The sequence below is a fragment of the Stegastes partitus genome, unplaced genomic scaffold (assembly GCF_000690725.1).
Source record: "Stegastes partitus isolate 25-593 unplaced genomic scaffold, Stegastes_partitus-1.0.2 Scaffold64, whole genome shotgun sequence".
Classification (NCBI taxonomy): domain Eukaryota; kingdom Metazoa; phylum Chordata; class Actinopteri; family Pomacentridae; genus Stegastes; species Stegastes partitus.
In genome coordinates this window covers 347,548-369,606 of record NW_007577795.1, presented here as the reverse complement: position 1 = coordinate 369,606, position 22,059 = coordinate 347,548, and the positions used below count along the sequence as shown (strand labels likewise).

The 22,059-nt window shown below is 38.2% G+C and overlaps 1 protein-coding gene across 1 annotated transcript in view; it reads left to right on the top strand.

The window, feature by feature from the left end:
• Positions 1 to 19,022, top strand: part of map2k5 (mitogen-activated protein kinase kinase 5) — a 67,060-nt gene extending 48,038 nt beyond the window's left edge. The window contains exons 21-22 of the mRNA XM_008276050.1: positions 773 to 818; positions 15,686 to 19,022. Of these exons, the coding sequence (XP_008274272.1) occupies positions 773 to 818; positions 15,686 to 15,796 (157 nt within the window). The 3' untranslated portion in view covers positions 15,797 to 19,022. The remainder of the gene's footprint in view (positions 1 to 772; positions 819 to 15,685) is intronic.
• The last annotated feature ends 3,037 nt before the right edge of the window (positions 19,023 to 22,059 follow it).

Below are 22,059 nucleotides of genomic sequence, written 5' to 3'. Positions count from 1 at the left end.
ATGGCGTACGAGAGGATTAAAGTGCATGTGCCTGTGTGTGTTAATGCATTATGGTTGTATTAGCCATTCGCTATGATATTCAATAAATAGCAGTTCCTTTTTCTAAATGAAGAATGATTGATTTATCTAATGCATCAGGACAAATACAATGTTTACTCTGCATTTGCTTCTGATTCATTAGCCTCTTGTAACCTTTACAGTTAGACAAACATCTACATACACACCCAAACCACATGCAAGCCCTGTGTGTGCGTGTGTGTTAAGCACTCGCTAGACGACGATGCCAGCTGTTGTTTATCCCCCATGGCTGCTGTATTTACTCAAACAGGGCACCTCTCTCTCAGGACCGACTGAGGTGTTCTGCCCGGCCGTGGTGCAGGCCGAGGACTATTCTCAGGCAGTCATGGCCCTTTCGTTGTAATACATAAACCAGTTAGATGACTAACTGCAGACAGTCCCCAGTGTAGGTCGTTCTGATAGATCACGTATGTATGTATACACAATGTGGAGGACGCTCAGAGAAACACACACATAAATCCACTAATCTGTCTGACATAAAGGCGCCGTGTTGTAAGAGTATTAAACCTTCTCTTTCTATTTTCTATGGCATGAAGGGTTTTGTTTCAAGCCTTCTCTTGAATATTCAGTTCTAAATGAAAATTATGCTTGAAATGAAAGTTACAACAAAAACATCTCTTGCGCACTTAGAAACAGTTTGAATAGTGACTGGATACAAACTGCTTATACATCTTTTTTTTTTCTATTTTCTCAGTATGCGGCGGCACCCCAAAGAGAGACCTGCACCTAATAACCTCATGGTAAGTTAAACCAAGCCTTCCATTAAACAGTTCCAAGGACCGCAAAATATAAGTTTTGAATAAATGTGTACAGAGTGTGATCATATTCATGCATTCCAATAAAATTTCAATTAAACATAATTTTATTATCTCTGTAGCTTTTGGAATATACTATTGTATTTTCCGCAGTGATTGAGGTGTTTTGGGTCAAGGACCCTCCAAGTTGGCATTGCCGTGTGGAAACAACAGTAATGAACTTTTTGCTACCAATGAAAGATGTCAGAGAAAGGTCATCAAGAAACCTTGAGGTAGGATTGAGACCTACTTCAGGAATAATTCATTCAATTCATTGCATTAGAGCCAAGCTGAATAAATGAGGTCTAGCTGTTGTACAAGAGTCAAATCATTCTGGTTTACAAAATTAAGTTTTATCGCAAAATTTGACCAACTGACAAAAGGAAATTATTTTTAAGGGTGTGTATGCCTGTGTGTGTGTGTCTGTCTGTCTTTGTGAAAACCTAGCATTATGTGAATTTCTCATTTCAATTCCTTTCTATGCGGCACATAATTTGGTCTAATTCTGAAAGTTTACTATCACATTTATGTTTAATTTGTAACTTAGACATGTATCCAGGCTTTGCTATATTTCTTTAATTTAAAAATGTAAATCATTGAATCACTTTCATAATATATTAGAAATTAAATTTTCTTTTTGGTCACTTACATGCATACTTTTTAGTTTGCATAGTTTTATTATTACTCATTCAAGCTGCATTAAAGAGCCCTTGACAGGGATGCAGATTATATTTTCTCACCAAAATACTGAAATTTCGGTCAGACTTAAAGGTAGCTCACACAGTCCAACAATCAATCCATCTCTTTCCAGGAGAACACAAATCAAAAGGTTCACAGGGTGGTGCTGCCAATCCTAGAGTGATTTTTAAACATTTAAATGAAAAGATTGAACAAGCATTTAGGCCTCAAACTACTTTCAAACTTTTTGAGTAGATGTATGTAGCAGGATTAGCTTTAAATGTATATATTAGTGCAACATTTTTGCATGAAATAACCACAGTTACAATGAACAATGCAGACGCAGTCAACACGAGGCAGAATCTACATCCAGCAAACAAATATAGACTCCGAAAATCAAGACAGAAGCTTTTTAATAGTCTGTAAGGTGAAGCTGCTGCAAAACATGTTTAAATAACAGCATAAATCAAGGTTTGTTCTAAACAAAACTAGACGGTTAAATAGACAATATATTAATCAATAGAAAACTATTCTTCAGTGGCAGTACTAGATAAAGCTTATCTTGAATCTTGAATCTGGTACTGCCACTGAAGAATAGTTTTCTATTGATTAATATATTGTCTATTTCACTGTTTAGTTGATTAATCTAAATAATACATTTTCTTTCAAAAATGCTTTAGTTTTGAGCTTAATGAGCTTATTTAGCAGTTGCAAGGACAAGAAACATAATACAAAAAGCTGTCTCTACTAATAAATACCGAACACTAAATGTACTTTAGCCTTTTCTGGTGGTGCATTTACCTTGTGTTTATTTCTTTTAAAATAAACGTAGAAATTAAACTTAATAAATTAAAGCTTCGTACAGTGAACAAGCCACACTTTTTGTTGAATGATAATTCAAAGCACCCCCATACTTGGAAGCATTTATTTTTAAATGACTTGAACTTTGCTGCAGCTGCTGTTCTCTAAACCTGTAGCTGACCAACGAATGGACCCAAAAACTAACGACACGATGCATCAGTTCAATGGTGATACGGAAGAAAAACATCACGATGAATTGAAGAATTTTAGGTGAAAAATAAATTAATGATCATGTGTCTGTTTAAAATACTGATATCAACAGCTCTTAATATTACTTTCAGAAACAGAAGATGAATTATCAGGCATTTCTTAGAAGTCTAAATTTTAAAATATAAGGGCCTGAACCCCTGATAATCAAGGAATCTTTAATTATGGACTGATTACGAACAGCAGAAGATTTGTTGAATTTTCATTAGGACAATTTGAACTATGGCAATAATGTAGGGTGCAACTAAAAATAGACTCAGGTTTTAACATAAGTAGAACGTTGCCTGAAAAGCCACAGGAGTCTGTTTACCTGCACCAATACACACTGTCCATATATGTCTAAAAAAGTTCGTCAGTGCTGGTTTTCACTGAATGGTGTTCCGGTTTTGTCTGAACTAAGAGCAGCAGCCAGTTAATTAACATTAAAATGCCAAAGTCATAGATCCTGTGCTCTGTGACTCTGTAAAGTGGTTTTATAAATAAGGACGTTACTCTTTCTGGCAGCGTGTCTGACGCGTACACAAGCCAGGCCACGTGCCTTCCTCCCGGTGTGGACCTGACGGTTTTCTCAGCTCCACGTTAAAACACAAAACCAGCAGTTTGCACAAACCGCCTTTTAAGAGTTGAGACACTCTCGGGTTTCTGTGTTAGGACCAAGGACAGTGACAGTTGGGTCCACAGAGAGCGGAGGGATGAAGGTTTGTGTTGTGGGCTGCAGGGTGTAAATCCACAGCTGCTGACAGATTGCATGTTCTCAGTCTCACACCACAAAGGAGGAGTGAAGGGACGTCATGCCTCCAGACTAAATGGAAGTTTTGCTTGTTTTATGTGCAATGTGCAGCTCAAACTGTTTATTTCAACTTCTGTTGTTTTAATTGAGTGACACCTCTGACTTGTCTGGTTCTGTAATAGTTCTGCTGGATGTTGCTGTTTGTGCTGCATCCTCTTGTCTCGGAGTCTGACTGAATGTCCAGTTCACACGTCGTCTGGACTGCTTTTGTATTCATACCGTGAGGAAGAGTATGAATACTTAAGGACTCTGTCACTCTGTGTGTTTGTGATTTCTTCACCAGAGCTTTATTCCTGCACAAAATATTGCAGGGACAAGGGTTACACCAAATATCAGTGACTACCGGTAATGTCTGTAATGAGTTTACATATATGGGCACACTTGACTCTGGAGACTTTGTAAGCCAGTTTATCCAGTGCTTATTATCCGTGTTGTCCTCTGCAGTGTTTATAACATATATGCAGTGTACATGATCTATATCAAAGTTGTACAAGTACCTGTTTTATTTATGCAGGACCTACATACATGTGGACGAGCACACAAGGAATGCCCCAATTTCCAACAATCTAAGTAAATAATAGATTTTAAAGTATTTAACAAATTTGTTGTGCACTAGAGCTGCATTAGTTAATCGATTAGTTGTCAACTATTAAATTGATTGCCAACTATTATGATAATCAATTAAGATGTTTGAATGATTTTATTTTTTAAGTTTAAAGCCTCTAATTCCAGCTTCTAAAATGTGAATATTTTCTGGTTTCATTGCTCTTGTATGACAGTTAACTGAATATCTTTGGGTTTTGGACAAAATAAGACACTCGAGGACGTCATCTTAGGCTTTAGGGAACACATTTTTAACCATTTGCTGACATTTTATAGACCAAACAGCCACTTGATTAATCTAGAAGATAAATAACAAATAGATTAATTAAAGACAAGAACAATCGTTAATTGCAGACCTGGTCACACATCTAAACACAAACTCCACAGGCAAACAAATTTAATGTAAAGCCAGAAAATAAACCCGATTATTTTTTACATTGTCTTTATATTTTAAAAATAATTATTTTCTTCACTGTCTTTGGTGCACAAATGAAATCAATCAAAAGTGTGACAAAGCTTGACGTGTCAGGTGTTGGTGATTTTAACTGGGGTATTAGGATGAATTGAAAACCCTAGAAAAACATGAAAAACAATTGTGCAGCATTATTGTCCTTACTGCAGAGAGGAGCTCAGACAGCAAATGAACTGAATGGTTTTGTCTTCAGTCATGTATTTGGGCAACATCTTGCATAAGGGCCACCTTTGACAACAAGTAATCCCATTTGTATTTCTGTCTGTTCATCACTATACCTGGCTTTCTTTTTCATCTGCTGCTTTTTCTTCCTTCTGTTTTTCTGGAGGCTTCGGTCCATTGTAGCTGACATGGCTTTATTTCCATCCCTGTTCCTGTCAATGTTTCCTTTTTCTCACTCTCCTCCATATTCCTACTCTGCCCTACTTCTTTCATATTCATGGTGATCCCTGTGCTCTTTTTCAAATTTTCACAGTTCTCTCCTTCTATTTTTGACTCCCTCTTTCCTCCATCCTGCTCGTCTTTCCTTTACCTATATTTTGTCCTCCTGTAGGCCTTTCATTTCCTTCCCAGCCCCGTGATGAACTGAGATATAAGGTCATGGATGCCTGCCTTTGTGGCACCAGCCTGCTGATTGTCTTTCTCTCTTTCCTCTTCCTCGTTCCCTCTTTCCTCCCCACCTCTCACTCAGCCTCTCGGTTCCCTCAGCCTCCTGAGTACATTAAAACTCTTTACCTATTCTATCTGTATGTTAATGCACCGAGTCACCGCTCCCCCTTTCTCCTCTCTCTCTCTTTCTGCTACAGAAAGTGCCACCATTTGCTCCCACTTTTTATCTGTGGAGGGTAATGTGGGAAATCGCACAATAGTGTAGACACTGAGCAAATAATGTTGTTTTATGACCGTACAAACTCACTGAGTAGCTCTAGTTTGCTCGTCAGGTTTCAGCATGTGGTTTGTCTAATCACTGGTGTAGCTTTTATTGACGTCATTGTTGTCACAGGGATTTTATCCCATTAGACGTTCTTTAAAGGGCTGCTGTTTGATTGCACGCCTGCTCACGATGGGTTCTGTCCCTGAAGGCTGATGCAGTCTGTTCCAACTACATGGACTTGATGCTTTGCTCATACTAACATTATTTTATCCTATTGAGTTTGGTTTTGTCATTTTACCCAACTGAGACACACCGTGAAGGGAAAAGCTGTTTCTTGGGGTCATGCTATGTTCCCAACATGACTAGAGGAAGAGAGACCCGGGAAAGTACCAAAGAAATAAAGAGTAGAGCAGAGCTAACAGAACAGGAACTTTAATGAGAGCAAAACTAGCATTAAGTGTCCTCATTTACTTAGTATACAGTGCGCTGCAACAAGAGCTTTTAAACATCAGCACGAAAGCACATGCATATTCACTTGGCACCATGACGAATGCCATAAATTGTTCATAAAATCCTAAATTGTATTGGTTTTTAATGCATCTTTTTCAAAACCCAGTGTGCAGAAACTGAAGGTATTATTGGAGCAAAGCAGCTGAGCATCAGTGACAGAGGAATCTGATGTTGCAGATAGTAGTCACACACCAATATCAGTAAATTGGAAGTCACAAAAAATGTCTCTTGTAGATTCCTTTTCTCTTCAACAAATAAAAACCTTCACACCACAGTCACATTTTCTCAAATTCTTCCTGCAGGTGGATCAGGCATGTTTTTCAAATCACAAATTAAGAAACGCATGTCTTTGCTACTGATGTCACAGTGAATATGATGCAAATCACAATCATCTGTATGAAACAATGAAGTCATCGGCAAAATGTGTGCATCCCTGAATCGGCCTGTGAGTTCATGTGATGAGAGTTGCTTAACTGTAGAATATTTTCTAATAAGTACATTTTTTTTCTTGGGCCTTTCTTCAAACACAAGTCAGCAACTGCTTGATGTGCCTCCAAGAATCTCAAATGCCGTATTTTTGCAAGCGAGTGACAAGTTGTTAGTGCTCTCACTGTTGAACCACATAGCTCTGTAAAATCTGTTGCAAAAGTAACATGTGCATCCGTAGACCCTCGGACAGCCACTGTTCAGAGCTCAGATGACAAATCACATGAACTTGTTTAGGCGTCCCGTGGTGCCTAACCAAAAAACAACAACAGCACCTAACTGTTTTCTACAGCAACATGTCCCACTGTTGTTGTTTTGCTCCAGTTATACCTGCATAGGAAAGATGGATTCAAACACACATCTAGTGGCAGCTTGCACCGTGGTCTGACAATATTTTGTGAGGCGAGGGTTAACATTAGGAAAACTTAGGTACTTGAAAACCCAGTTTAATTAAAACTAACTAATGAACTCTAACATTAGTTTTGTACTTTAGAATTGTAATAACCACTACAGATAGCATCCATGTTAGACCTTGTATGAGGTGCAGTTTTCTCATAAACACAAAAGTTGTTTACATTTAGAGTTCACTCAACAACGCACATTTTGCATTTTGTGCATCCTTTAGACCAGACAAATGGGTTTTGTGTATGCTTTTAAATTTAATTTTGTCACTTTTGCACAGACTACCTTTGTGCATAACACAGTCAGTCCAGGGAGCTGTACTAGTGATCAAAAGCTCCACTGGGTATCTCGTCCTTTTGACCACAGTCTACAAAAGCGTCACACAGGCAAATTATTTGACACATATTTTGTGTTTTTTAGCTCTTTTAGGCTTTTAACTGTGAAATTAGTCATTGTGAATAATTTCTGATAATTTTCTCCCTGTGAGTTTATGGTGACAAATAAATCAATCACTTACACTTTGATATTCAGAAAAACGTTATTTATACATCACTAAATCATAGCATGTTTCATCTCGGGCTTCTTTTTATATTTTATCAAAAGCCTTGTCATTAATGGAAGTGTTGAGTTCATCTGAGCCCAGTTGGCTGTCACTTTATTAGACGCTATTTAATCAGGAAGAAATATCTAACTGAGCTGTCTGAGCTCAATACTTGACTCGTATCAGAAGAGATCTTTTTTCTTCTGTACAGAATCACATGACGAGCCATCAGAGAGGAAAGTGAGTGTGTTTTTCTCTCCCCATACTAATGCATCTTTCATTGTGGACACCCTATCCTGTCATCATAAGCTACTGACGTGGGTCAGTCGAGGAGACTTTCCATTGGCTCGCTACCAGGACGTTGGCTGCAGGTATTTGGTGATGACCCGTCCTGTCTGAGGTTTCTTGCTTTTGATTCTGAACAGGCTGTCTCTCTCCTCCTCCTTTGCCTCCGATACACGGCCTGTGCATCACCTATCAGCTTCTTTATTAAGGTTTAGGGCAAGAAAGGCAGAAAATACATTGTTTTAGTTCATCTGCAGAGCAAATAGTGCAGAATTTTTGTTATGCCTTTGTGTGCAGGAGTAAAGAAAAACCACAAAGATGATCCCCACACCCTTATATTGTTTGATTGTGATTTGATGGACATTTCATTTCTCCCCCACCCCTCTGCCTCTCCCTCACCGTCCCTCGTTCCCCAGCCAGCAGCCTTCACGCAGCCTTTTAGCACCCTTGTCAATGCATCCCTCCTATTCTGCTTTTCTATTCATGGGCACACACACAAATTTCATAGCCCCCTTTCAACCCCAGAGACACCAGATGAGCCCCTCGGTTTTTCACAAAGCAACCCCCCTCCTCTCTCCGACTGTCCACAAATCTAGTTTTGACTTAGACGCACAGAAACACACAGATGGTCAAGTTTTGGCCTCTTTCAGTGCGAGTATTTAAAAACTGTCGATGTTTTTTAAATAACTATGACTTTCTTTTTATATTAATCCATACTAGATGTGTCAAACCACATCAACACCACTGACGCTTAGATTCATTTTGTGTATTAGGTTGGTCCTTCATGTAATAATTCTATTTTCATTCATTCAGACAAAATGTATTCAACTTAGCTTTCGATGTTTCACAAAAGCAGAGGAATTCTTTGTACGTTTCTGTAATTTCATTTTTAGTTTGTTAAAAGAAATCTAATGACAGACATGTATAAGCTGAGACATGCTGTGGTTCAGAGTCCTTGTTCTCACTGTATACCCACAGAATTTGTCAAACGTTCAACGTGTACATCTTGGTTCAAGAAAGTAGCTGCAAGCATAGAAAAATGGGTCATATCAGGGGTTGTGTACAGATGCAGACTAAATTACACATCTTATAGTCTATATGTGTGTGTTTCTTTTAGGTAATGCTTTAAGTGAATGATGTGTCTTCAAACTTTGAAAGCAGCTTTATTGTCTGAGGAATAGTCGTCTTAATGTTTACATTGCTTCATGTGCAAAAAGGATTTTCACATGCATGCTTATTTATCATTGCACCTCCACTCAGCCCAAATCGCTGGTGTCTCTTCCTCCCTAAACTTTTCTGTCAGCACCTTCCCCGCCAGATGTTTTCACATTTCACCCCTGGGTCTTCTTTGACGTAAACCCCATTTACACGTGCTGGGACTACAGTGTGGTGCTGCGGCAGCTCTCCAGTCACGCCATTTTAAACGAGATTGTTGAAGTCAGAATTACACATAAATCAATGTTTAGATCTTGTATAAAGAAAAAAAAAGAACTATTTTAGCACTTGTTTACAACAAAACATGCTTGATTTGACCTTTTTGTTCAGAGGCAAGAAAGAATTAGATAATAAAGTGTATTTTAGCTCAAATAAACTTTATATTTTTACTGAAAATTAAAGGTGGAGTCTGTTGATATTTAGCTAGTTGGTATATTTAGATAGTTAGCATGTTCCAGATTTGCCATCCCTCTAACCTTTATAGCCCTTATTATCCCCCGTCTTCGTTCCTTTCCTATTTTGGAGTCATGTTGTGTGGATCATCCCAGCTACTTTGTTTCCCATTTCCAGACGCCAGACTGTATCCGAAAACCCAATTTTTTATTCTCTGTACGTTCAGAACAGATAGCTAGTGGATCAAAAGGACTTATTCGCTGAGTTTGACAAAAAGTGCATTGGGTAGATATTGCTTACTCTACCTTTAAATGTTCATTTTATTAATGAAATGATAATTAGCAATCAATGGGTTTCCTAAAATGTTACTTGAACCCCCAAAAAAGTAGGCTTTAGGCAGTCAATTTCTGCCCTTCCTCCATTTTTCCCCTGTTTTCAATGACCAGTTCTACATATATGGTGGGCTACTTGTCTTATTTCTCCTTAGTTTTGTTTGCAACTTGTGTTTAATGTCACACACAACCAAGCTCCCTCTTGAAAGTGTCTGACAGTTTGCTTTTTTGTGTCCATGGTTAGAGACTAAAACATGAGAACCATGGTGCTCTTTCTCCTCTTTGCTCTTGTGTTTACTGGCTTTTTTCGATTTTGGTGGCAAATGTTGAGGCTCATTGTTTGGTGGATATCTAGAGAGCAGCACATCGTTTCTAAAGTAGCATTCGATGTGTAGATTATTAGTTTGCTAACACCCCATATGAAAGTTTCTCTACATTCCCTGTGCACTAACATTTAGCCAGAGATCCCACACGCACTGCATTCATACACACCAACCAATGCCAGCCAGTTTCCAGAGGGAGCCGGTGATTAGCATGCAAATCTGTAAAGACCTAGTTATTCTATCTACCTCTTCACCCTTCTCTCTGTCTCGCACACACACACTGACACTCATACCATGTTTCTTCCAACACGATTCTAATGAGGTGATGACCAGTCTCTTGTTATAATTGCCTCAAACTCCTTTTAATTTCTTCTGAGCGTATTAATCATACATAGAGTTATTTAAAATCGCATAAATTAATCTTAGATTAAACAGACCCTTCAAAGGCTTCGAACAATTAAAGAGTTAGGTAGAATTTCCCCTGGGTTTAGGCCATTTCTATTTGAGCGGAGCAGTTGCAGGTGATTATCCCAGTTTGATATGGCCAGACGGTGATTAATGTAACTTTTAAATGAGTCCTTCCCCCCCGTCTCACCTCTGTCCATGCGCTGCTACTGCAGAAAGTCAAACACCTTGAATGACCTAACTAAGGAGTAGTTATTCACTCTGTATTCATAACTCTTCCCTTACAGGTTTCATACTTAATTTAAGTTGCAGGTAATTTAATTATTAGATGATTATGTGTATGCGAGAGAGAAGCGGTGGATGTATTTATAATATGGTGGAAATCACTTGAGGAAACTTGTCTACGGCCGTATGACGCTGTTTTGTCCTCCCTGGCATTCTTGTATGTTTGTTTCTTGGTGGTGGAGTCGTGAGAGGATATTGGTTGTCACACGTTGCTTAATATGAAGGGTCACGTATTAGGAAGTGGTGGTCTAAAGGAAGGCTCGTGATATTGTCTGTGCAGCCTGCTGATTTTTAAGAAATTGAAAGCTTCTGGAGTGAGTTCACTTGCTCAAACACTCTTGATATTTCTGTCAATGTCCTGAGAAATACAGCACAGAAAATCTATGTGCACCCACCATTTGTAATTTTGTAGTAGTAGTAGTAGTAGTAGTAGTAGTAGTAGTAGTAGTAGTTTACGACTGTGTCATGGGATTAAAGGCAGGTGCCATTTCCACCGTTGTCACATTTGTATTTCTGAATAACTAAGGAACTTTGAAGCAAACTCTTGGCGTTTTTCCATGGCTTACTTCAGGACGAGTTAACTACGCAGACTAGTGTTGTCAGAAGGTATAAACAACATTACACATGACTGTATTCAAATGAGTGGAAGAAGCTGGAAACAAAACAAGATATAGAAAAAATAAAATAAAGAAGAAACAAACAAACTTTGGCCAACCATGAGAGGAAAAATTTAGAGAACTCTACAGAAATAGTTTTTAATCAGGAAAGTTAAATGTTCACAATGTCAGAAAGGAAAATGTTTCCATCTCAAAGGATATGCAGGAACTTTTTTTTTTTTAAATTTATATAAAAGGCTTTAAGAAAGCATGACTATAGATGCTTAAATTTTTACTTTTTGTGTTTGTTCAGTAAGGACCTCTCATCTGTGACAGCTTTAAACTTTAAATTCAAAATTTCTTATGACCTTTGAAAAAATAGTTGACAAAACATTGTCAGCATAAGGTACATTTTAGTCAGTCTTCCTGAGCTTCCCATGATATCACACAATCTATCTATCAAATGTACAATCTTTAGTTTTGTTCTGCTGTCTCTCATATATGCTTGCAAGCTTTTTATCTTATTCAGATTCCTACCTCATTCACTCTCAATCATGTATCAGTTCTGTTATGTAAATCACGGTATATATTTGTTATTTTACAAGCATGTTCAGCACTGTTCCAGCTCATCCTGCAGGCTCCCCACTGTTTCAGCTTTAAGTTGCAAATTACATTTAGCAGATGGAGTAGAGGGAGTTTGGCCTGATTTAATGTTTCTAGTGTTTTGGCATGTTTGCATTTATGCTGTGTGAGCGTGACATGACAAGCACCTTCATCCAGGTCAAATTCCAACAGATGTCTCCGGCCTGTCAGGGTTAATTTTGGGAGCAGAGGTTGGAGAGCTTGATTTTAAAAACATCACTCAGGACTTCCTTCTTTATTTCTGTATCCCTCCCTCTCTACTGAGGCAAGGAAGAATGATTGATGAGATGGGTATTCAGCACATAGGGGCACCCAGGAGCGTCCAGTCCACCCGTCTCATACTAACACACACACATACTCACATTGATATGAGAGTAATTAACCTCAGACTGTGTTAACCCCAGCTGCCCATTAGAAGGACAACAGGATTGATGGGGCTCCCCCCAGTCCTTAACAATCTCTACAGTTTGTGCACGATTAGAGCACACTGGAAAGTGTTTCCATTTTCTTTTAAATATAAAACTGCTGTGGTGATTGAATGTCCGGTGGTCAGCAAAGACAGAACAGAACACCATCAGCAAACCAGATTCATTTCAGTACATTTTTGAATGCAGTCATGAGACTCCGATAAAACCTCACTGTGTTCATCCTTCATGTGATTTCATTTTTTATAAACACAATCTTCAGTTTTAACATATTTTCCTGTGTAACCACAAATAGATAAGATGGATCTCAGGAGGAAAAAAGTGGACCATCACTACCAGTCTGTCCTACTTTGTTGCTAATCTTACATTGTCTGCACCAGTTTGGGTGTTGCTGGGGGGTATTCAACGACCCCACAAGAAACAGCTGACAACAACACTAATCACCTTGGAGTCACTTTGTGCCTCAATTTTAAGTCAATCTACTAAAGTCATTGTTTCAGGGAGATCTGGTTCTTGTATTGACGAGATTTGCGGGTTTGTTTTTGACTTACGGCCCTGCAAAACACAGTAAAATACTTTAAAAAGTTGTGTATGAATGTGCAAGTTGTCTCAAAAGATTGTGTTTAATGAGAATATGTTGTTAAAATGGGATCATCTATTCGTGGTGTACTCACCTGGTTGCATAAACGTCTCTATTTGCCCCGATTGGGACAAAGCTGTGGTTATAAAACACGTATTTTAGTGGTGCAAAGCAGCAGTTTAGAATTGGCTGCTTGGTTAACATGTAGACATTATGGAATGCACTTCAGTCACTGTTTCATTCTTGTTTTGTCTGACAGCAGAAACAGAAAAATATGTACATGAAAACACCGTTTTACTGAAATACAGTATATATGAGCACAGTGAGCAGGAGAGAAGCAGACGGATTTAAACTCCAGCTTAGTTTAGGTTGCACTGAAGCACAAGCTGGGGGCATATGCTCAAAGCTCATGGTTATGCTAGCCACATTAGCTGCACAATGTGCTAACCCTAAAAAATTTAAATTGTTGTAGAGAAATTGCCATCTAAAGTGAAAGTAATCGACTGGGCCTTCAGTTTTTCAGATGCTTTGAGTGCATGAAGACTGTTGTGTTCAGTCTTGTAGCCAACAGAAGAGTATTTGGTGTGTTTTGTTCATGACTGAGATGTTTTAGAGTTAGCAGAAGCAGCTCTAGAAAATAAATGTACCTGGTGGACTTTGAGGCAGCTGCTGTTTCTGAATGACTCACCTGGAAGCAGTGAGGGGGCAGGATTATACAAAGTTTGAGCTGGATGACTGCTTGGTTCTTTGTCTAGTTTGTAGCAGTTCAGTAAAACTAACTGGTGAATCTGGGAGGTCATGTAGGAATTGCAGTAAACATCTTCATATCTTAACAGTTTTTGCTTTACACCATAACAACCAAAACATTGCGGCCTGAAGATGGCACTAAGTTGCTGTAGATTTTTTTTCAGTCCACCAGATAATCATATGGATATTTCTCTGAAAAACACAAATTTGAACCTTGCAGTCTCACTTAACAGAGCGGTCTCCTTGTACCTCATTATCACTGTACTGTAGAGGAAGAATTGTTTATAATGATTCTTTAAATCAATCAAAATCGTAGTGGGCGGAGCTAAGCGAAGGATGGAGATTCTGAGTTCACTCAAAATAGTAACAAGAGGAATTGTTTTGCACAAAGATTTGCACAAAAGAAGGTGAGAACTGTTTTAGAAATTGCTAATTCACAAGAAAAAAAATAGCAACAACTCTAGAAGAGATATTTTTGTGTGACTGGCCAACATGCTGCTAGCATTAATTAAATCTGTTCAGTCGTGGCAATGTTTCTAAATACCTCAAAACGTATGCTTGACACTTCTTCACAGTAATTTCTTGTTGTCAGCTGACATACATACATACATACATACATACATACATACATACATACATACATACATACATACATACATACATGTGTCAATCTATCTGCTTTAAGATTGTTGCCCAATATGTCAGATTGGACGATTCATTTGTCGAGCTCTAATTGTGACGAACTAGCCACGCAAAAGTGTTTGTCTTTTTTCTTCGACTGATCTTCTCACTCCTAAGTGAACTCCTGCTAACAGTGTACAACAGTGACAGCCTCTTGTTGTTAAGGACAGATATTGCTCGAATCAGTGTTGACAAGTTCATTTAAACCGGCCGGCCAGAGTGCCGTTTACCTAATTGGACATCGAGACACCTCAAATAAAATTCATGGTTAGCCCGAGTTGATTTGTCTCATTTACAACCTCCTCCCCTCTCACCTTTAACCCCCCCCGTGACCTCCGTGACCTCCGGCTCTGGTCCGGGCTGTCGGCCAGATGAGGCCGGCTACTGCTGTCAGTGAGATATCACATGTGACATCTCTGTTTCAGTCCTGCTGCAGTAACAAGTAAACGCTGTCAGCATTTAACAAACCTCAATGAGCCACCAATCACCAGACGGTTTGTGGGCTTTCAGGAGCTCAGTTGTTGGCTCCAGTGATGAGAAGCACTCAAGAGTATTGTGGAAAAGTGTAAAACATTTCACTTTAAAGGTGGTCTGTTTCTGCCACTGCTCTTTTTTTTATTTCAAAGCTCATTTCACAACCTGTTATGACTCATGCGGATCGTTAAAGTCCAAAGATATTTCTTTGAATTGCCCTGACGAGCCATTGCTTACACATTTTGTATTTAAAACCAAATCTGTTGGACATTAATATTTAAGAGGATTTAACGACGTTCCCGTTGAGTTTATTTGTATTTTATCATTATTTCGTGAATCATGATTTCGAATAATTATACAAATAGCGCTAAACCGTACACTTCACATAAAGATGTAATAATGTTTGTGGCTCCAATCTGTTTGATAATAAAATTAATATTGTAGAATGGGTATAAACATTTTTAATAGCAGTTATATTTTTTCAGCTTTTATGTGAAAGCTCATTACTTGTGTTTTAACAGCCACTTCAGTTCATTTTTACCAAATGACAGCTATTCTGAAGGTCATATATATGGAGCACGATGAGTGGCAGCAGAGCGAAAGATGAAATGTAATTTTCAAATAGAAAATGAAAAGTACAATTTGCGATTGACTCCAAAGGTTTTTTTTTTTGTTTTTTTTTAATGGAGGTGATAAAGGTTAAATTTTGTGTTTTACGTATGTTTTCTAATTTGATTTCTCAGTGCAGTTAAGGCTAAATTTAAAAAGGAACTTTCAGGAAAAAAAATTAATCAGAACTTATTAGTGAAACCTTAATTTAATAGACAGGCCCATTTCGTGCCATCAAGTTCAAAATGTGTCATAGCCTTCTTTATTTATCACATAACTACTTTTTTATTCAACTCACTTTTGTTGGAGTTGTACCGATTTTTCTTCTGAAAATGTGTGATTCTTACACTGTCAGTCGCTTTCAAACTAAAAATCATTTAACCTTTGTGTTTTTCAGGATCATTCCTTCATCATACAGTACAACGATGGAAATGCGGAGGTGGTGTCGATGTGGGTTTGTCGCTGTCTGGAGGAGAGACGAGCTCAGCAGGCTCAGGGACGCATGTGACGTCCCCCAGCCGTCCAACCGCCGTGGATCCGGACGTTTGATCCCAAACCTTGAGCGCTTATCAAAGGCTTCAGGGTCAAGTACGTCCATATGCACTGTAAAGGGGATTTAATGTACATGGACAAAGAAAAACAAATCACTCGATGTTACATACTTCATGTAAGTAATTCTTTATTTAACAGCACCGCGTCGCGACCGGGAGGAGGTTATATCCTTTGAACTGAATCTCTGCTCTGAGAGATCTGTGCTTTCTTTCTCGCTTCTTCAGTGAGCATCACAGTCTGATGGAGGTTGGAAAGTAGTCTGATGAACAGTCCCCATTCAAAGGATCAGAGACAATAAATCAAAGCACAAGTCTGCAATACGTCGGCAGAGTTGCGTTCTGCTTCTATGATGGTATCTCAAGTAACCGTCTTGTGCTTTACCGTTGACAGCCCTCTAGTGAATGTTAAGGTTTTTGCCTGTGAGTAACTGCCCATATGTGTGCCTGTTTATCCAGTGGTATAATTTATTACCTCAGCAAACTTCAGTTTTCACTGTAATAGCAAGATTTCTCCCAACATTTGACTTTCTTTTTCTCCTGAGCTACGACGTCTGTGTCCAGTTATTTCTAAACTGGTGATGGTGGGGATTAACTGCAGCACTGCAGTGTGACAGAGAGGAATGAAGTATTGACATCTTTTTTTTGGAGATTCTGAAACTCATCAGGAGGAACCAAGGTTCATTTCTGTTTAAGTTAGAGTATAATTCAGTTGCACATCTTTTATCATCCTTTGCACATACAGGCCTAAAAGCCACTGAATGAGATTGTCCTCAAGGTCCAGGTGTCCACTTCACTCAGCGGCTGTTTCAGAATAAGAGAAACAACGGACAGTTAAAAGCATTACAGCCCTCATAAACCAACACGTTTTACATTGTTAGTTATGGTTTTGTTCACATTGTGACCACTAAGTTCTTATTTTTAAACAACAAATACTGTGTACTTCACAGATTTAATGCATTTCATTGAATTGCCTATTGAGATCAGTAAAATATTAATGCAGTGCACCGAACACCAAAGACGAGCCAAATGGTGAATTCTGAGGCAAACGAAACGGGCTGAGCGACTCAAATAAATTCCTTTGACAAGGTCTTTATATGCAGCCAGTAAAAGGCGCAGTGCTTAAGTGCAATTAAATGCCATTACGTCCGCAAATTCACAGTAAACGCAGCCTGATGTGTACAGTCCCTGGAAACAGGTGTAAGATACATCAACAGAAACAGGCTGAGAGCTTTTGGTTTTATCCTCTGTGATGGTGAGGAAAGATTTGAATCATTGGCCATCAATCACGTATCATTGGTACAACAATCAAGAATTTGTTTCATCAGGTTGTTCATGATTTGGGATTCGCCCAAGACTGCAGTGCATCTTTTTTTTTTTTTTTAAGATTATTATTATTTTGCATCTATTTCCAGAATGGGCGATATATTCTGCAGTAGTTCTACCTAAAGTAACATTTACTCTTCTGTTAGAGCTAAAACGCCAATCAAACAAAAGATGGAAGAAATGCTGTGTGTCCATTATGCACACATAATAAAATATAGGATGCAAATAAGGCCAAATGATGTCGATTGACACTGTTGTCCCACATTGCAATGTATGAAAAAGTAAGTGAAGATAGTTTGGCAGAAGGTGTTGTAGCAACTTAAGGAAGGCATCAGGATGTGTTTGGAAGTTTTGGTGAAGGCCAGTGTGTGACTTTATCCTTTTACTCTTTGACCAAACATTTTGCTTTCTGTTGAGGTTTACCTTGACATTAGTGTTAAAAATCGCAATTTAATCAGCACCCATCCATGTTCGGTCTAGTTTCTTACAAGTACGGAGTGATGAAATATAAAAACGTTTTAAATGAATTTCTATACTTTCTATAGTATGTAGGGTTACATTTGGACACAGTGTCAGGTGGTAAACTCTATTAGCCAGATTCTCAGAGATACAATAAGTCCTGGACTTAAAGAAAAATTCAACAAGATCTCCACTAAAAAATGTTCCAGGACTAATCTTAATGCATTCCAAATCGCCTTCTTTGTAGCTTTACTTTCAAATGTTATACTGTTGCATGCAGTGTGCACACAGTCGGGACATGCTGCTTACAGGCACGAGACATGTGTGACGTGTCATTCAGAGAGGATTGTGGGTCGGGAATGTCAAGAGAAGCATGCTGGCTTGCATACTCTAAAACGCAGATGTCCCAGATGTAGTAGAACCTTTTTGTGCCATATTATACAGTATGGTATGATGGGGAATGGAACGCACCCCCTTTCTTGGAAACTGAGCCTATAAGTTTATCATTTGTGCTTCGAAGAAAAGGTTACTCAGTGAATTCTAAATGTGATCCCAGATTCATCCATCATGGGTTTGAGTTATAGCTATAATCATACACACTGCTAATTAAAGTTTTTTTCTGTGTTTACAGCAGGAAGGGGAAAATTCATTTCTGACTAATTTTCACTGCAGATTTTGTTAGTGCCACTGTTTGCCTGCTCATGAGGCCCAGCCGTTTACTTGTGTTTACATAAATGTACTTTTACCATGAGTTTGGACAACATGTCTGTGCAAGATGCCATTCATTATCATACACACATTAATATTACTCTGACACCTGCTGAAATACAGGTACATTTTTCAGCAGTTGCACAAAGAATCTAATTTCCTCTCTGCATTATCATGTCATGTGAGAAAAATCCAATTCTAAGTAAGACATCCACTTGCCATTAGGTTGGCCTTAAATGTAGTTCAAGGTTTAAATACTTTGCAGTCTGATAAAATTATTGAATCTGTGTGAAACAAGATGAGTGTTTTGTTACTCATGAACAAAAGGTTAATGCATTCTTGCAACTTAAATACTTCTAAAATAAAAACATTTCCTGTTTCGGAGCAGATGTATTCTCCAGTCTTAGACACTTGTGTGGATGTGTTCTCACTGCTTGTGTTTTTTTCAATAGAAATTTTCTGTAAACATGCAAATATTTATTATTTTTTTTACCTGTCAGCCTGCTCACATCAGAGACCAACTCTTGCCCTTTTATTTTTCCCGTTCTTGCCAAACCACGAACCATCAAGTCAGTGATGGGATTCAGCAGAAACAGTAGTGCTGTGATATTACTGGCTGACTATGGCCTTTTCTGTAATTATCTGTGTTGGCACATATTCCAACCATAATAAATAAAATGTATTTAAACATTATTATTTGCCTAAGTTTGATATTTTTGTTGTTCTCTCAGTGTTTGACCTTTAAAAACCATCTGTTCTCTCAGTCTAGACTTTATTTTTTTGTGGAAAATGAATGTTGCTGCTTTCATGGAGACACAACAGGGGAGCCGCATCAGTTTAAAGGTACAATCTCTGTTTTTTCCTTCACTCTGCATCACTTTTTGAGTTTTGAGGTGTATTTCTGTTCATGTGTTCACCTTTATACCCTTCAGGCTTCTCGTCACCACTCCACATGTTTCAAAAAGAGTCTTCTGGAGATTAGAGTTGTCTTTACATTGACTTATTCACACTTCTTGATAGCTAAATTGAAATATTGGACTTGTGACTACCTAATGTAATCTAGAGCAGGCAAAAACTTGGTGACTATGCAAGAAAGACATGAGTGAGGAAGGCCACCAAGACACCGATGACTCCTCTGAAGGAGTTAAAATCCAGTTTTCACCATGCTTCACGGTGGGGACGGTGTGTTTGTGATGATGTGCAATGTTTTATGTCCACCGAGCAAAGTATCTTGTCTGATGGCACAAAAAAAGAACTCCCTCAGTCTCATTAGATCAAAAACTTCTTCCAGTTACCTTCAGAGTCTCCCGCATGCTTCTGGCAAACACTATTAGAGATTTATTATGAGCTTTTTTCCAACAGTGACTTTCTCTTTGCCACTTTCCCGAGAATCTTTGACTTGTGAAGAACAGGCAGCAGTTGTTGTATGCACCGTCTCTCCCATCTCACCTGCTGACGCTCGTAACTCCTTCAGAAGGAGTCTTGGTGGCCTACCTCACTGGTCACTGTTTTTGAGGATTGCCTTCTGTAGACAGATGTATTCATGGGCCATATTCCTTCCATTTAACTGTACTCCAAAGGATATTCAGTGATTTGGACATTTTCTTGTATCCATCCCTTGAGTTGTACCTTTAACTACCCTTTATCACAAGTGTCTTAGAGTGTTCTTTTTTTTTTTCTTCATGGTGTGGTTACAACCAGGACTACTGATTCGTCAGTGACTGGACCTTCCAGATACATGTGTCTTTATCTACAATCACTTGAGACACATTTGCTGCCCTTGGCTGATCTCCATTTCACTGATTGTGTGGCTTCTAGCATGGGTTGGCTGCAAAGCAATGAAAGGGGTAAACTTCCAGGGGAGATAAAAGCTTTTACTCATCGCTGTATATGTGCTCAGTAAATATGAAAAGCATTTGAAAACGATCATCTCTGAATCTCATTAAAATGAATACACTTAAAGATGTAAGTAATACATAACAAACTTGTTTTCAAGAGCTTGAAAGAGGTAAAACAGCTCCAGAAGCATCAGTTGATATTAATGGGCTGGTCTCCAAACACCTGTCAGCACAATCCATCAGCACCACAAGCTGCAGCCTCCAAAATAACCATTCAGTTAAATCAAAGCAAACACTGGAACATCATAACCTTCATGAAGGACTGTTGTGTTGGACTGCATTAGTTTTATCCTGATATAACCTGATAAACTGGGTGCGAAGTTCATACTAGCAGCCTGATGGTGTTTTCATTACAATGATAACCTGGAAAGCCTTTAAGACACAGCTCCACCTCTTCACATGGCTTGAAGTGTAGAGAAAAATTCCATTTTCTTCATTAATACTTTGACATTTACACGTCTTGCCGTAGAATGACCCAAACCTGTAAGCACCTTGCTATCCAAAGTTCAATTAGAATTTGCATTTCATAATTAATCTTAGTCAGCCTTTAATTAACATCTGCTTTATTCTTGGTTATTAATTTGTGCTTTAACCGTGAAAAGCAGTTCAACTGTATTCTAGTAGAACGATTGTGTTTAGATGCTATTGTTTTTATCTCTTAAAGCATCAAGGACACTGCATTTTTATTATCGACACCTTAGAACACTTGAATACGAAAGATTTGTGGGAACATGACCGAAAAACAAAATCACTTTCAAACCTCCTCATATTGAACTTCAATACCTCCAGAACACAAAATGCATACATCTATCCACGAATTAGATGTTAGAAGCGACAGTAGAACACAGCCCTGCTGATGACAGTATTTTAGCCTCAAACCCATTAATTTGAAGTTGAAAGACTTCACAAACTAATCCTGGTGTTTTCCTGATGAGTCTCTGAATGTGATACAAAAATGCTGCACTGCTAAATTAATTATGTTTGTGGTTCAAAATGGAAAATATTTTCATAAATTCCACATTTACAAACGCAAGCCAGGAAATAATTAAATACAATACATACAAATACTTTCACTGAAGTCTTTTAATGTGAAGAATGCTGAGAAGTCAAGACTGATGAATGTGGCTGTTTGTAATTTGTCAGAAAATGTGCTTTGAAACAGAAGCAAAAACATAACTGCTCTAATGCAACCCAGAACTTACATAAATGTAATCTCTCTGTTGTGTATGTGTTTTAGTTCTGTGGTATTTTGTCTTAATGAGGAAAAATTGAAGTTTGATGTCACTCAGTGATGAGTATTTTTCTTTTATATAAAAATGTATAATTTTAAAAATTCTGACAATCCATGGATGGTTTATATTAATTGTAATATTTTTTACACACATTCATATTCTCCTTTGAATGAATTATCAACACTTTATACATTATTGACCTTCCATCTTGTGTCATCAGCAGTTAAGAAAGTTTATTTTTTTCATTTTGAGTTTCCCACTTTTTCTAGTCTAATGCTAAGCTAGGCTAAACCCTGTCACTAACTTCTAAACATGTGTAGGTTTTAGGAAGTCTGTTGGCAGGAATGGAAAACAATATACACAATTATTTTTTCATAAGTGTATAATTGCTAGAAAATTCTGAATTGTTGGATTTTTGTTACTGCAGAATAAGCACCTTGTATTTACAGAGGAATCAGGTGATGTTCCAGACTCCAACATGTTGCACATGGTGAGGAGTTTTCAGTTGGTTGCAGTCTACAACTTCACCACTAGATACCACAAAATTCTACAAACTAGACCTTTAATATTTATTCTCTTTTTATGAAAAATGACTTGGAG